General features: G+C 57.2%; 1 protein-coding gene across 2 annotated transcripts in view; it reads right to left on the minus strand.

The window, feature by feature from the left end:
* Positions 1-3,445: 3,445 nt before the first annotated feature.
* SGTA (small glutamine rich tetratricopeptide repeat co-chaperone alpha) overlaps positions 3,446-16,463 on the minus strand; it is a 29,543-nt gene continuing 16,525 nt past the window's right edge. For both annotated transcript variants that reach the window (XM_024237341.3, XM_054539289.2), the window contains exons 4-12: positions 16,206-16,290; positions 14,129-14,228; positions 12,597-12,701; positions 11,453-11,591; positions 10,295-10,357; positions 8,073-8,110; positions 6,563-6,652; positions 6,210-6,330; positions 3,446-4,662 (exon numbers count right to left, since the gene is read on the minus strand). In XM_024237341.3, coding sequence (XP_024093109.1) covers positions 6,216-6,330; positions 6,563-6,652; positions 8,073-8,110; positions 10,295-10,357; positions 11,453-11,591; positions 12,597-12,701; positions 14,129-14,228; positions 16,206-16,290 — 735 coding nt within the window. In that variant the 3' untranslated portion in view covers positions 3,446-4,662; positions 6,210-6,215. The remainder of the gene's footprint in view (positions 4,663-6,209; positions 6,331-6,562; positions 6,653-8,072; positions 8,111-10,294; positions 10,358-11,452; positions 11,592-12,596; positions 12,702-14,128; positions 14,229-16,205; positions 16,291-16,463) is intronic.

Genomic DNA, 16,463 nt, shown 5'->3' on the forward strand with positions numbered 1-16,463 from the left:
ACTTGTGTGGGATCAAGCAGCCATTATCTATGACACGCTTCTCATCGAGTTGCGCAGAGAAGCCACTGGTTCTGGGATGAGATGACAGATATCCCTCGCCACCCCTCCTCTTCTCCACTCTGTGATGATTCCAAAACAGAAACTTTCCGGAGGTCTCTCAAAGGCTTGGGCTGGGTTAGGGGTCAACTGGGAAGAGACTGTGCAGGCTTTCCTGGTGATGGACACGAGATGGCAGGAAATGAGCCGAGATCGTCTATGAAGACTGAAGGGCGTGCCAGCTGCAGCTGGGATACGCGGCGCCTACGACAGTGTCCACAGGTGTTTCCCGGAGTGGGCTTCTCCAAACAGAAGCATCGCGATCACCTGGGCTGCTTGTCTACAATGCAGATCCGGCCAGGCGCGGTGGCTCACGCCTGTCATCCCAGCACTCTGGGAGGCCAAGGCACGTGGATCACCTGAGGTCAAGAGTTCAAGACCCGCCTGGCCAACATGGTGAAACCCCCTGTCTCTACCCAAAATACAAAAATTAGCCGGGTGTGGCGGCGGGCACCTGTAGTCCCAGCTACTCAGGAGGCTGAGGCAGGAGAATTGCTTGAACGGAGGCAGAGGTTGCAGTGAGTCAAGATGGCACCACTCCACTCCAGCCTGGGCGACAGAGTGAAACTCTATCTCAAAAGAAAAAAAAAGTGTAGGCTGGGCACGGTGGCTCACACCTGTAATCCCAGCACTTTGGGAGGCCGAGGCGGGCGGATCACGAGGGCAGGAGATCGAGACCATCCTCGCTAACACGGTGAAACCCCGTCTCTACTAAAAATACAAAAAATTAGCCAGGCATGGTGGCGGGCACCTGTAGTCCCAGCTACTCAGGAGGCTGAGGCAGGAGAAGGGCGTGAACCCAGGAGGCAGAGCTTGCTGTGAGCGGAGATCGCACCACTGCACTCCAGCCTGGGCGACAAAGCCAGACTCCGTCTCCCAAAAAAAACAAGCAAACATGTAGATACATGTGGGTGGGCCCCAGTTGTGTGTTCATCAAGCCCTCTGGGTGACTCTTGACACCCACCAAACTTTAAGACCCAGTGGTCCCTCTGTGTCCTGCTTCGGGCGTGAGCCACTGAGCCCAGCCCTGACTTATTTGTAATCTTTCGAGACAGGGTCTTGCTCTTTTGCCCAGGCTGGAGTGCAGTGCTGTGATCACGGCTCACTACAACCTGAAACTCCCAGGCTCCAGTGATCCTCCTGCCTCAGCCTCCTGAGGAGCTGCGACTACAAGTGAGCACCACCGTGTCTGGCTAATTTTTTTTTTTTTGGTACAGATGGAGGCTCACCATCTTATTTTTTGTTTTTGAGACAGAGTTTCGCTCTTGTCACTCAGGCTGGAGTGCAGTGGTGCGAGCTTGTCTCTGCAACCTCCGCCTCCCAGGTTCAAGCGATTCTCCTGCCTCAGCCTCCCGAGCAGCTGAGATTACAGGCTTGCGCCACCACGCCCGGCTAATTTTTGTATTTTTAGTAGAGACAGGGTTTCACCATGTTGGCCAGGCTAGTCTCGAACTCCTGACCTCAGGTGATCCGTCCGCCTTGGCCTTCCAAAGTGCTGGGATGACAGGCATGAGCCTGGCCTGGAGTGTTTGATTTAGGCCTGGGGTGGGGCCCAAGACTTTGCGTTTCTACTGAGCCCCCAGGCCACGCTGCTGCTGCTGAGCTGAGGATAGTCTAAAATGCATCGCTCATCCAGGGTTCCCCTTCTACTGCCCCGGGTCTGTGGACACTAGGGCCAGATCATTTTCTGAAGGGAGCTGTCCTGGGCCCTGCAGTGTGCTGAGCAGCGTCCCTGGCCTCCACCCCCACCATTGCAACAACCACTCACGTCCCCAGATGCTGCCCAGCTAAGTGTGCCCTGGGGAAAGAGCCACCCAGGTGAGCAGCTCTGCCTGAGACCTGAAGCGCCCACCTGCCTCCCACAGCCAGGCCCCTTCAGCACTAGACCCAGCAACCCTGGGGTGGCTGTTCTTTGAATTTTGTGACTTTTTGGTGTGTGATTTTTGGGAGCTGACAGAGGTAGTGGCTGAACCTGAAACTTCGCCCCTGCAGATCTCGGTTCTTCCTGCTATTGCAGGGGTGGAGAAGGTGGGTGCTTGAGCCAGGGTCCTGAGCCAGAGTCCCTGCCAGGGCTCCGCCAGGTTCAGACGCTCACGGGTGGGGTTACCTCGGGCCTGACAGCCAGGCCTCGGTTTCTCTGTCTCTAGCATGAGGGTGCCGGTGCCCAACCTTGGCTTGTGGGAAACAGGAATTCACAGTCCACGAAAGCTTAGGGGACCTTCAGGTAGTTGTTCTTTCATTTTTATGTTTTTGAGACGTAGTCTCGCTCTGTTCCCTAGGCTGGAGGGCAATGGTGCTATCTCAGCTCACTGCAACCTACGTCCCCTGGGTTCCAGCGATTCTCCTGCCTCTGCCTCCTGAGTAGCTGGGATTACAGGCACCTGCCACCATGCCCGCCAATCTTCTTTTGTATTTTTAGTAGAGATGGAGTTTCATCATGTTGGCCAGGCTGGTCTTGAACTCCTGACCTCAAGTGATCCACCCACTTCGGCCTCCCAAAGTCCTGGGATGACAAGCTGGAGCCACCACACCTGGCCAAGGGAGCAGCTTCTATGTTCATAACAAAACCTTGTGCAGCACCCTAGGGTTGGGGCTGAGATGGGCCTGGAAGCTTTCTGGGTTCCTTCCTGCCTGGGACTCCCCCATGGACCCATTCTCTCAACTGGAGCCGTTGTGAAAGGGAGGTGCCTTTGGTTACAGAATACAGAATTTATGGAGTCACAGTATGCTAGAAAAGCAACAGACAAAGCCAGGTGCAGTGGCTCACGCCTGTAATCCCTGCACTTTGGAAGGCTGAGGTGGGCAAGTCACCTGAGGTTGGGAGTTCGAGACCAGCCTGACCAACATGGAGAAACCCCTTCTCTACTAAAAATACAAAAAATTAGCTGGGTGTGGTGGTGCATGCCTGTAATCCCAGCTACTTGGAAGGCTGAGGCAGGAGAATCACTTGAACCCGGGAAGTGGAGGTTGCGGTGAGCCGAGATTGCGCCATTGCACTCCAGCCTGGGCATCTAGGGCAAAACTCGGTCTCAAAAAAAAAAAAAAAAGCAAAGCAAATCAACAGACAATACGATCACTCTCTGCTGAGGACCGAGGCATCTCACCCGACCCTGGGGTGACCCTCTGCACCGGGATGCAGCTGGGGGCGGAGGCGGAGGGAAGGGAGACAGCAGAGGGTAGAGGCTGTCCGGAACCTCCCATGACCCGTGACCCAGGAAGTGCGGCTCCAGGCGTTGCGGGGATTCAGTCACAAGCAGCCCAGATGATCTGCAAACTCCATGTTGGGGGTTTTCTCGAGGTTTGGGGTTGGGGGGTATCGGTGGCACCAAGGTCAACACGAAGACACACAGAGGTCACAACGCCTATTTATTCCCCACACGTCATGCCCTGCACCCCGGGTGGGCTCGGCACACACCTCACCGCCATGAGCGGCTGCAGGGCCGCGGCGGCCCCCATTCCTACTGTTACCTACGACACACGGTACTGCGTCTACCTCACAGACGGCCAAGAGCCAAGGAGCCCCAGGACGCTCCGACTGACAACCCTGCTGGCGGGACCACGGCGCCATGGGCTCACCTGCCACCCCCAGGCCTCACGAACCCAGACAGGGCCCCTGCTATCCAGCTCTCCAGCTGCTTTCCTGGTGGCTGTTTTAGGGACAAGGCAGGTGGCACCTGAAGTGCCCTGTGGCCTCCACCTAGCACAGGAGGGGTAAGCTTCCCGGGGGGGCCCCGGGCCCATGAAACATCCAGGACAGAAGGACAGCAGGATGGGACACAGACAGAAACGGCCCAGCTGCCTTCCCTGTGCCCGGGGCTAAGGCGGCCGGGACAGAAGGTCATGATATCGCCCCTGGCTCTCAGTCGCGAGGACCAGAAAATGAGGGTGGGAGGAGGGGAAACACGTCTGTCAACATGCCCAACTGGAGAAAAGTCACAGAAACTGGTCCTATGCACCCAGGACGGGTCCTGAGCTGCGGAGGCGTGGGGTGACGGCAGCCGTCTCTTAGGTGCCTGCCACTAGAGTTCCTCATGCAAACACACACGTCCCGCGGCGCCCAGGCCGCAGCTGGCAGTGAGCTCTTCCGAGCAGGCACGGGGCCGGGGTGGCCGGGAGGTCGACTTGGAAAGAGGCTTCTCACAGACGGGAGAGTTCCTGCAGACAGACCACGGGATGAGGGGGCGGGGGCCGTAAAAGGCTTTGGAAGCCACACGATCCGCCACACGACCGAACGTGAAACCTGCCGCTTCTCCGAGAGCGGCCCGGGAGCACCCCAGGATTCTAGAAAACACTCGGGTGACTGAGCTTTCTGGGGGCTGGAAGGGAGGTCGCTGCTGGTCTGTGTTCAGCTTGCTGGCTCTCGTTTCAAGAAGGGTCTGGGGGCTGTAAGGGAGTTACAAAAAGGGAGTGGAGGAGGGCAGAGATAAAAGGGGAAAATCCATCTTGACATGCAGGTCCGAGGTCTCTCTCTTCCCCTCTCTCAGGCAGTCCAACAGGAGGAAGTGGCAGACAACCAGAGGCTTCCTTCCAGTCGGCCAGGGAAGGATGCAGTCACACCGGGAGCGGCTGGAGGGGGACAGACGTGAAGGCAGTCAGAGCGCAGGTGGGGACCAAGGCTGCGCCACACACTCCAGGCAGCAGGAGAGGCCCAGAGTGGACAGCCAGGGGCCACAGCGGCTATTTCAATGAACGTCAGAGCCACAGCTGCACCAGAAGCGTTCCACACACTCGGGGCCACGTGTGGCTGGTGGCGTAGAGAACATCACCATGACCTAGAAGGGTCTACAGTGTGGTGGTACTTTGTGTATGAGGTTACGTTGGTAAAAAATCCACCTCAACTATTAAAAAAAAAAGAAAAATAAATAAAAGCTTTAAAAAAAAAAAGGAAAGACTGGAAGAAAAGGTGGGCAAAATATTAATGTTGATGGTTCTGGGTGAAAAGATTAAGGTTGGGCTGAATGCAAGGCTCACACTTGTAATCTCAGCACTTTGGGAGGCCGAGGTGGGAGGATCGCTTGAGCCCCCGAATTGAGGCCACCCTGGGCAACATAATGAGATCCTGTCTCTAAAGGAAATACAAAAATCAGCCAGGTACAGTGGCGTGTGCCTGTAGTTCCAGCTACTTGGGAGGCTGAGGTGGGAGGATCACTTGAGCCCAGGAGGTTGAGGCTGCAGGGAGACGTGACTGCACCACTGCCCTCCAGCCGGAGGGACAGAGCAGGATGGTCTCAAAAAAAAAAAAAAAAAAAAAGATTAAGATTGTTCTTGCTGCTTTTTAACAATTTTGTCTTTTAAATTTGTCTACAGTAATTATGGTTTAAAAATGAAAGAGAGTATATATGAGGAGGGGACGATAACAAAATGAAGAGGCCACATCGAAGCACAATGGAAACACCTCTGGGGAGGCCCGGAGCCTCCCGCCCCCAGGGAGCCGGCATCTGCTGGAGACAACAGGACTGAACTCAGGGGCCCCTGGGGAAGGAAACCAAGCCAGCCACGGGCCCCTGGAACCCATGGGGGACACTGAGTGTATTTTTAAACAACTGTAAGTGCAACACCTGCTCACAGTGAGAAAAGGACAAAAAATCCCTCACCAAATGCAGGCAGAACGCTCAGGCGCACAGTCAAAGGCAGGTGCCCGACTTGTCCTTTCCACCACCCGATGACCTTGCCCCCACCCCCGAGGTGGCAGCCCCGACACTGCAGAAACAAAGAGCTTCTGCAGGCGGCCTTAGGCAGGGGGGATCCCAGACACCAGCCCTTCCAGGGAGCTGTGGCTCTCCCCTAATCTCCACCCAGCCCTGATCCATAGATGGGAAAGGAGTGGGGAGCAGGACTTGGTGGCCACCTGGAAAGGGCCCAATGCCCAGAGATGCCCCTGCCTGCCTCGGCGGTTCTGGGTGATCTTCTGAGCTGGATGCACCCAGGACTCACTGTCCGGTGTCCAGACAGGCTCCGCAGCCCCCAGGCATCACTCCTGCTGGCTGCCCTCACTGCCAGGCACTCACGTGGTGTCACTCCTGCTGGCCACCCACCCAGCCCCCCGGCTCCAGGCACTCACGTGGCATCACTCCTGCCGGCCACCCCCCAGCCCCCTGGCCCCATGCACTCACGCAGCGTCACTCCTGCTGGTCGTCATTGCTGGCGCTGGGCGTCCGACTCCGGATCTGGCTCCTGAGCTGCTCTATCAACTCTGGGTTCTGCTGCTGCATCTGCTGGGCAAACTGCTGACCCCTGCGGGGAAGGGCACACGGGGCTCAGCTGGGGCCAGGCGCCTGCCTGCTGCCTCCGTCCATCCCCAGCTGACCCCTCGGGCCCTCCACCCTGAAGACAGGCCTGACCCCTCGCCGGAGGACGCCGGGCCCTTTGGAGCAGAGGACGCAGCATTTCCGCTCTCCTTCCCTTCCACCTGCGAGCCCCCCCGACCACCCACGTCCTCTGTCCTCCTGGAAGCAGGTCCACTCACGCCTGGATGAGGCTGGCCAGGTCGTTCTGCGAGGGGCTGGTGCCGGGAGTTCCCAAGGGGTTGTTGCTACCCGAAATCATGCCGGACATGCTGCAGGAGAGAGCGCGAGACTCGCAGCCAGGACAGCTCGACCGCCATCCCCACCACAGGCCCTCGCAGTGGCCCGGGACAGAATCCCTCTCAGCCCTTCACCTTCCCCCACAGGAGAGGATTCTCTCTCACCACCTGGTGGGCCTCCTGGGCCCAAACCCACCCTTTGAGTTTCACCCGCTTTCCCAGAACACCCCTCCTTCTTTAGCCTAAAGAGCGTAGTTCTCAGCCAGGGGGTGATCCTGCCCCCAGAGGACCCCTGCAATGGCAGCAGACATTTGCAACAGCCATGATTGGGTTATGCCAAGACAGGGGCAGGGGGTGCTCCTGGTGTGGAGTGGGTGGAGGCTAGAGATGCTGCTCAGCACCCTGCAGTGCCCAGGACGGCCCCGCTCCAGAAACTGGTCCAGCTCAAATGGCCACGGTGCTGTGGCTGGCAAACCATGCTTCAAGATTTGACCATGGGCCAGCCGCGGTGGCTCACACCTGTCATCCCTGTACCTTGGGAGGCCGAGGCGGGTGGATCACCTAAGGTCAGGAGTTCAAAACCAGCCTGGCCAACATGGTGAAACCCCATCTCTACTAAAAATGCAAAAATTAGCCGGGCATGGTGGTGGGTGCCTGTAATTCCAGCTACTTGGGAAGCTGAGACAGGAGAATCACTTGATCCTGGGAGGCAGAGGTTGCAGTGAGCCAAGATTCTGCCACTGCACTCCAGCCTGGGTGACAGAGCAAGACTCCATCTCAAAAAAAAAAGAGAAAAAGATTTCACCATGAAAACAGGCAAGCAGCTCCCCAGTAGGCAAACAGCTTACTAGGGAGTTACCATACGAGCCAGCAAGTACACTCAGAGGTTTATATCCAAGAGAAACGAAAACAGGATTCACACACATGCTTGCACACCCATGCTCAAGCAGCACCGTTCACAACAGACAAAAGGTAGAAACAGCCCAAATGTCCATGGATAGATGTGTGGATCAGCACAGCGTGGTCCCTCCACACTGGAATATTACTCAGCCATGAAAAGGAGTGAGGCCCTGACCCAGGCCCCAGCGCAGATGCACCTTGAGGACGTCACGCTCAGTGAGAGACGCCAGACAACAAAGATCACTCAGTGTGTGATCCCATTTCTATGAAATGTCCAGGACAGGCCCATCCACAGAGACGGGAAGGGGACGCATGGTTGTCAGGGGATAGGAGAGGGGTTGGGGAGTGACCGCTGATGGGGAAGGGGCTTCTTTCAGAGATGATGAAGATGTGTTGGTGCTCAATGGTGGTGACAGTTGCATGACAGTGTGAATGTACTTAATGCCATTAAGTCATACACTTTAAAGTGGTTAGTTTTATGTTAAGTGAATTTTCCCACAATAAAAGGAAATTTAACCACAACAAGACCCGAAGAAGCCCGGTTGTCACTTACAGCTGCTGAATCTGGGGATTGTTCATTAGGTTTGAAGCCTGAAGAACAGAACAAATTTGTCAGGAAGACAAAGCTCCAAGCACATCATTCTCTTTCATCAGACACTTTCCATCTTAACCAGCCTTGGCTCTGGACTCCAGCACGCCAACGAACAGTAAGAGCCGGGCATTTGGTCTTTCGTACCCTTTTCCCTACATTTTCGCCCCCCCACCCACGAGCTGTGACCTCCACATTCTGACTTAAATCCTGTTTTGGGTTCCTGCTTGAGGAGCAATCTCGCAGCACTACAGCGCTCTCTCACTGGCTGCTGCGGTTTTGCTGTGTGGATGCGTTTTGGTTCTTTATTTTAGCTGCTGTCTACTTTAGCATATTTGGTTTAGCATATTTGGTTCCTGTTTTGCTCTATCAATATATAGCACTGTGGCCGGGCACGGTGGCTAACGCCTGGAATCCCAGCAGTTCAGGAGGCCGAGGCAGGCAGATCGCTTGAGGTCAGGAGTTCGAGTCCAGCCTAACCAACATGGTGAAACCCCATCTCTACTAAAAATACGAAATTAGCCAGGTGTGGTGGTGCGTGCCTGTAATCCCAGCTACTCGGGAAGCTGAGGCAGGAGAATCGCCTGAGCCTGGGAGGCGGAGGTTGCGGTGAGCCGGGATCGCACCACTGCACTCCAGCCTGGGTGACAGAGCGAGACTCTGTCTCAAAAAAGAAGTAAAAATAAATAAATAAATAGCACTGTACTGGGCACTTTCTCATGTTAATTTTCCACTTGGGATTATTCCTTTGGACCTGTTGAAAGCAGGTGGCTCAGAGGTGTGGCAAGCTCTCTGTGTAAAGGGCCAGCGTGTAAACCCTCTCAGCCTTTCCAGACACGGGGTGCCTGAGCCAACTACTCAGCTCTGCCGCCGCATCATGAAAGCCGCCGCGGACACTAGCTGTATGAACGGGCATGGCTGTGTGCCAATAAAACTTTATCGGTCAGGTGCGGCGGCTCACACCTGTAATCCCAGCACTTTGGGGAGCCAAGGCGGGTGGATCACAAGGTCAGGAGTTCGAGACCAGCCTGGCAAACATGGTGAAACCCCATTTCTACTAAAAAAAATACCCCATTCTACTAAAAAAAATTAGCCGGGCATGGTGGCGGGCACCTGTAATCCCAGCTACTCGGGAGGCTGACACAGGAGAATCGCTTGAACCTGGGAGGCGGAAGTTGCAGTGAGCTGAGATCACGCCACTGCACTCCAACCTGGGCGACAGAGCGAGACTCCATCTCAAAAAAAAAAAAAAAAAAAAAAAAAAAAAAAAAAAAACTTTATTAACAAAACCCAGCGGTGGGCCTTATTCTGCCAACCCCAGATGTCTAAAGGGAAAAGGAGTCTGTGACATGGCCAGGCTGAGAGGCCCCTTGAAGGGCTGGGGCCTGGTCACCCTCCATCCCATGGTGAGGGAGAACGTGTTCCCCTGGCAGCCTGGCCAGTGGATGAGGGCTACAGTAAGAGGTGTAGCCTCTGCTGAATGGCACGACCCAGGCAGGGCTCCTGGCCCAGCTAGCTCATTTTTCTGACTGACAGTGAGGCTGAGGGCTTTTCTCCCCCTAACAGCCTTAGGCGAATCCCTGCACCCTGAGGCTGTGGGAGCCTGCAGAGTGGTCCCAGGGCACACAGACCTCCCAGGAAATGAACATGTGTGTGTGGGGGGTGGCTCTCCGAGGATCCCAGCCAAGGAACTCCCTGCCAAAGGCCGTCCCTTTGGAAGCACGAGTGCCCTAGCATCAGGAGGTCCACCTGCGCCCAGCGCGCCCGGCGCTCTGCTTCCTTTGCCTGAACCTTAGGAGGCAGACGCGGCTGCATTGTGATCAGTGTCTCCGCACTGCGAGGAGGAGCCCACGCCGGGGTGGGGTGGGGGTGCGACCTCCCTGGGCTCAGCCAGGAGAGCCAGCTTTCGGTGCTCACTACTGATGGGTCTTGCTTGGGACATCAACATCGGGGACACTTTTGATCGTCAAAGCAGAGGGTGGGGGTGCTCCTGACATGGGGTGGGTGAAGCCAGGGATGCTGCCAGCGCCCTGCGGTGCCCAGGACGGCCCCACAGACAAGAACCATCTGGTTCCAGAAGCCAGCAGTGCCAAGGCAAGGAAGCCCTGGCCAGTAGTGGACACAGCAGATGCGGGCCTGGGGTGTGGCGCAGACACTATGGACAGGGAGGAGGGGCGGGCCGTTACCATGCTCATGAAGCCGGGGTTGTTCAGCAGGCCGGCGATGTCGAAGCTGCCCACGCCTCCCGTCTGAGGATGAGAACAGCCCTGGTTAGTGAGGCCTGGACGAGAGGCCACGGTGAATAAGCCCCCTGGAACTCAGAAACAATGGCCCCCCACGGGGCTCAGACATTCTATCAACCCTGCGGCCAGAGGGTGCTTTGAGGCAGGCAGCACGAGGCACAGCGCGACCGCCCGGGGACGGCACAGTCTATCATCCCGTGTTTATTCCCCGCACAGCGCGACCGCCCGGGGACGGCACGGTCTATCATCCCGTGTTTATTCCCCGCACAGCGCGACCGCCCGGGGACGGCACGGTCTATCATCCCGTGTTTATTCCCCGCACAGCGCGACCGCCCGGGGACGGCACGGTCTATCATCCCGTGTTTATTCCCCGCACAGCGCGACCGCCCGGGGACGGCACGGTCTATCATCCCGTGTTTATTCCCCGCACAGCGCGACCGCCCGGGGACGGCACGGTCTATCATCCCGTGTTTATTCCCCGCACAGCGCGACCGCCCGGGGACGGCACGGTCTATCATCCCGTGTTTATTTCCTGTATTCTGCCGCTTTGACACCTTGGGGCCTTGCCGGCCTGGCAGAGCCGCCCCCTCCTGGAGTAGCCAATTCCCAGAGATAGCAAATGACTCACCCAGAAACGCACCTTTGAAATACAAACCAACTGACCCAGAACCCACACCCTCAGCACCTCCCCCATCACCCCAGGGCCACAGTCCACCTGCCCCACTCACCCCCAGGCCAAGGACCAGGCAACCAGGGGCAGCCCCCAGGCCTGGGTCTAACGAAATGGCTCCAACTGGCCAACCCGAAGCCTCCTCACCCGGCCTCGCCACAAAACCCACATCGAGGGTCCTTTCTGTGCCCCTCCCTCCGCCTCTGCTGGCAGCCCTGCGGCCGGCCTCCTGCTTCCAGGGGTCTGGGGGCATGAACCTCCTCCTCACGACACTCACTTCCACGCCTGCGCATCTCACCACCGACCGAAACAAACCCCGGACCCTCACGACACCCAGGTGAAGCCTAGAGCCGCTGGTGTGCCCGAGGACCTGTCCCCCACCCACACAGTCAGCTCGGCGTTCTGGAGCCACTCGCCCCCGCTGTACTCACGGGGCTGGGGGCCTCCCGCAGCTTCAGCTCCGCTATCTTGAGGTTGGACTTGTACGTCTCGTTGTCGGGGTCCAGCTCCAGCGCCTTCTTGTAGTAAGCCACGGCCTCCACATGCTTGTTCAGGCTGGAGAGTGCCAGGCTGGAGGAGAGCACTGGGGATGGCCCGTTCCCATCTGCCCAGCTCCAGGAGGCCCCGCCCAAGCCCTCGTCCCCAGTGGTCCCGGCAACCCCCAAACCGCCTCGGATGGCGCCACCCCCCACCCGCTGTCAGCTCGCTGGAGACAAACCTGGCTTTCCAGGGGCCCAGGGGCGGGACTCAGGGAGATAGACATGAGAACATCCCTGCCACACAAGAACTGGCGTCCCCATGGGGCCACACACGGGGCCTCAAAGCCCAGAGCGGGCTGAGAGGAGGGAGCAGGCCGGCTCAGGGTCACGGGAGATGCGTGGATGTGGTCTTGGTCCCGCTTCCTGGCACAGGGCACCAAGGACCCTCGGAACCTCTGAGCGACAGACATGTCTCCCATCGTCCACAAGCAGCCCCTGACCCCCACCTGAGTCTTCACTCCTGAGATGACTCAGGGCCCCTAGAGAGCCCAGGAGGAGGTGGGTCCTGGGGAGACTGGGCAGGTGAACAGGGCCCCTCCCCAGCCTCCGGGGAGACCCAATCCCACAAACTCTGAGCAAGGGCGTTCAGAGAAGCAGGCAAATGCACCCTCATGCTGGGAGGGCGGCACCGGCTGCACGGGGCACAGGCTCCTGCCCCGGGGACCCTCCTGGCCTCACCCTCAGACCTGTCCTGTGTCCTTCATCATAAACCAGGTGCTTCCCTGAGCTCTGTGAGCCGCCCCAGCAAACGATGGAGCCTGAGCAGGGGCCATGGGAACCCCAGTTGACAGCCAGTCAGGGAGAAGCAAGGGGCCCAGGGATCTCTGGGTGGCACCCGATGCGGGGCATCTGTGGGGGTGAGCCTGTGGCCTGTAGGGCTATGTTGGCTCCAAACAGCTAGTGTCAGAGTTGAACCGAACTGGGGCGGGAGAATTGGTTGTGGGTGGGAAAAAAGCCACACAAGAGAGGAAGCAGGAGCAGGAGAGGAGGGGTCCCGAGAGAGACTGGAAAGGCGCGGCTGTGGACAGGCACTCACCCCATCCTGCCGTAGGCCTTGCTGTAGGCCGGGTCGATGCAGATGGCCCGCTCACAGTCCTGTACCGCGCCTGCGTAGTTGCCGAGTTTGCTGTAGGCCGCGGCTCTGGGGAAGAAAAGGCAGGGCAGGTCCCTCACCGGCGGCTCTGAGCCCAGCGGGCAGCCCTGGAGGGAAGCCTGAGAGCTGCGTTCCTCTCCAGCTTCCTGGAGGAACGGCCTCAGTTTTCCCCATCTGTAAAATGGGGCTGATGGGGAAAGCTGAGAGGTGTGGCCACTGAGATGCTCTTAGACAGATGTGGGCTCAAAGCACCAAGAGCCACTTGGAACTGCGACTATGAATTTTATTTGCAAAAAATGTTCCGATCCATGGCTGTACAAGAGCAATGAGGGTAGGGAACTTATACCCAAGTTTCATTGACAAATTATTTACATATCAGTAAAAAAAGAACTCAGACCAATGTCAAAGCTCAAAGTTCTTGGCTTACAGCGTCTGAATCGTCTTCACCATTTTCGTGTTTAGTGTTTCTCTTTACAATTTTTTCAAAGTACAGAGAAGCGTGAGTGGAGACTAAACTACCCCGTGACGGGTGGCCAGGAACCCTGCACTGCCTCTGCAACTGTCCTGTAAGCCTGAAGCAGATGCAAGACCACACATTCAAAAAATACAACCCTCCACATACTGGATTATTTTCTTGGCTTGACATCCACGTGGAATGCCATGACACCTGATTTTATATGTATGTATTTACGTATTTATTTATTTTTGAAACAAGATTTTGCTCTGCTGCCCAGGCTGGAGTGCAGTGACACGATCTCAGCTCACTGCAACCTCCGCCTCCCGGGTTCAAGTGATTCTCCTGCCTCAGCCTCCCAGGTAGCTGGGACTACAGGCACCCACCACCACATCCAGCTAATTTTTGTGTTTTCTTCGGGTTTTTTTGGAGACAGAGTCTCTCTGTCACCCAGGGTGGAGTGCAGTGGCACAATCTTGGCTCACTGCAACCTCTGCCTCCTAGGTTCAAGCCGTTCTCATACCTCAGCTTCTTGAGTAGCTGGTGGTGCCCACCACCATGCCCGGCTAATTTTGTATTTTTAGTAAAGACAGGGTTTCACCATGTTAGCCAGGCTGGTCTTGAACTCCCGACCTCAAGTGATCCACCCGCCTCGGCCTCCCAAAGTGCTGGAATTACAGACGTGAGCCACCGCGCCTGGCCCCCAGACTAATTTTTACATTTTCTGTACAGACGGGGGTCTTGATATGTCGCCCAGGCAGGTCCCGAACTCCTAGCCTCAAGTGATCTTTCTCCCGTGGCCTCCCAGAGTGCTGGGCGTGCCACCTGATTTTAACATCAGCATCGACTCTCCCCGGCCCCCTTGCTGGCCGCCTGATGCTTGCTCCTGGTCTGGGACCACCGGTGAATGGAACCCTCATCTACAGCGCAGAGGCCTCTCCCATCTCAGGTCCCTGCTAAGCATCCCGGAGGACGCCCCCGCACCGGCCGCCCCTGCCCTGGGCAGGCCCCGAGCTGGTACCTGTTGCAGAAATAGACGGCGTTGGCTGGGTTGAGCTCAATGGCTTTTCCGTAGAAATGCACCGCAGCTTCAAAGTTTTCCACTTTCATCTGCTCGTTTCCTACAGGGAGAGAGGAAAACACCGGCCCGGTGTCCACACAGACCCGAGGGGGCGTCAGCGAGAGAGGAAAACACCGGCCCGGTGTCCACACAGACCCGAGGGGGCGTCAGCGAGAGAGGAAAACACCGGCCCGGTGTCCACACAGACCCGAGGGGGCGTCAGCGAGAGAGGAAAACACCGGCCTGGTGTCCACACAGACCCCGGGTGTCCGCACAGACCCGAGGGGGCGTCACACTTGGCTCTTCTGGGCAGCCAGGGCTCAACACAGATGCCGGCTCAGGAGGCGTCTGCATCTATAGGGGGTTCGCTACTCGCAAACGATCATATCTATACCCACTAAGGGGGATGGAGGTGGGGGCGGCAGGGCCTGGCCTGGCCTGTGCCTGGTGACGGTGGCTGTCACTGCCTGGATGGTGACTCCTGGGAACAGAACTGTTAATACAGCTCATCGGCCCGGGGTTGGAAACTGTCCCTTTAGCTATTTCTTTTGGAAAGAACCCAAGCGGAGGCCTGTATTTTGGAATACTCATGTGATACCTTCTCATCTCATAGGCAATGGGGCTTCTATCTGAGGCGTGGGTCCCAGCTGGTAGGACAGTAAAAACCCCGGCTGCTATCCTAGAACCAACTGAGAGCCCTGAAGACAGAAACCCACTCCCGCCCCCGACATCCCAATTCAGGAGGGTGTGGGGGGAAGATGGGTATCAGAATGTGTTTCCCTAAACTGTTTTACTGAGATATAATTTACATGCCACAAAGCTTACGCTTTAAAAATATAAGCCCGGGCGCGGTGGCTCATGCTTATAATCCCAGCACTTTGGGAGGCCGAGGCAGGCGGATCACAAGATCAGGGGACCAAGACCGTCCTGGTCAACACAGTGAAACCGTGTCTCTAGTAGAAATACAAAAATTAGCCGGGCGTGGTGGTGCGCGTCTGTAGTCCCAGCTACTCAGGAGGCTGAGGCAGAAGAATCGCTTGAACCAGGGAGTCAGAGGTTGCAGCGAGCCGAGATCACGCCACTGCACTCCAGCCTGGGCGACAGAGCGATACTCCGTCTCAAAGAAAAAAAAAAAAAGAAATGGGATCACATGCTGTGCGTCCTTTTGTGTCTGGCCTCTCTCCCTGCGCGTGATGTCCTCACGGTGCATCTGCGCTGGGGCCTGAGTCAGAGCCTCACCCATCTGCATTCCACTGCGCAGATGGGCCACGCTGCGCTGACCATTTATCGTGGACAGGCATTTAAGCTGGTTTTGCTTCTTTTTATTGTGTTGTTTTTTATTTTTTATTTTTTTTGAGACGGAGTTTCACTCTTATCGCCCAGGCTGGAGTGCAGTGGCGCGATCTGGACTCACTGCAACCTCCGCCTCCCCGGTTCAAGCAACTCTCCTGCCTCAGCCTCCTGAGTAGTTGGGATTACAGGTGCCCGCCACTGTGCCTGGCTAATTTTTTTGCATTTTTAGTAGAGACGGGGTTTCACCATGTTGGCCAGGCTAGTCTCGAACTTCTGACCTCAGGCAACACGCCCACCTCAGCCTCCCAAAGAGCTGGGATTACAGGCGTGAGCCACCGCACCTGGCCTCTTCTTGCTTTTTGAATCTTGTGAATACAGCTGCTGTGAACCTGTGTCTGGGTTTTGGTGGACATGTGTCTCTCTTGGGCACGTATCTAGTATCTAGGGGTGGAACCGCCGGGTCTCACGGAAGCTGTGTAACTTTTGGGGGCCACTAGCCAGTCTTCTGCAGGGGCCGCTCCCCTGACATCCCCACCAGCCATGCCGTGCCTGAAGGTCAAGCTTCTCTGCACCTGTGCCCTCGCCAGTCCCCCTTCCGTCCCCGTCCCCACAAGCCAGCGTGCTGGCCATCAGGGCACTTCCCTCAGCTCCCTGGGCCCCAGGGACCAGCTGGCCTCTGCGAGGGTCCCATGGCCCCGAGTCCAGGTGGGGCGAGGCATCTGTGGTGATGGAGATCCTCCCTTACCTTCGGTTTTGAGGCGCTCTGCCTCTGCCGAGTCCTCCTCGGAAGGCGGGGTTCGTGCGGGGCTCCTCAGGTCCTGCGGCATCTCCTGGAGCCGGAGGCAAAGGTGGCCCGCTGTCCTCTCCTCCCAACCCAGCACCCTCCGGCCTCAGCTTCCCTCGGGACACCAGAGAGGGCCACCAAGCTCCGAAGGACCCGGGGGCTCTGCAGGGGACTCCTGGCCTCCATCATGTGGCCCTGGGTGAGTGACCACAGCGCTAT

Source organism: Pongo abelii, chromosome 20 (assembly GCF_028885655.2).
Source record: "Pongo abelii isolate AG06213 chromosome 20, NHGRI_mPonAbe1-v2.0_pri, whole genome shotgun sequence".
NCBI lineage: Eukaryota > Metazoa > Chordata > Mammalia > Primates > Hominidae > Pongo > Pongo abelii.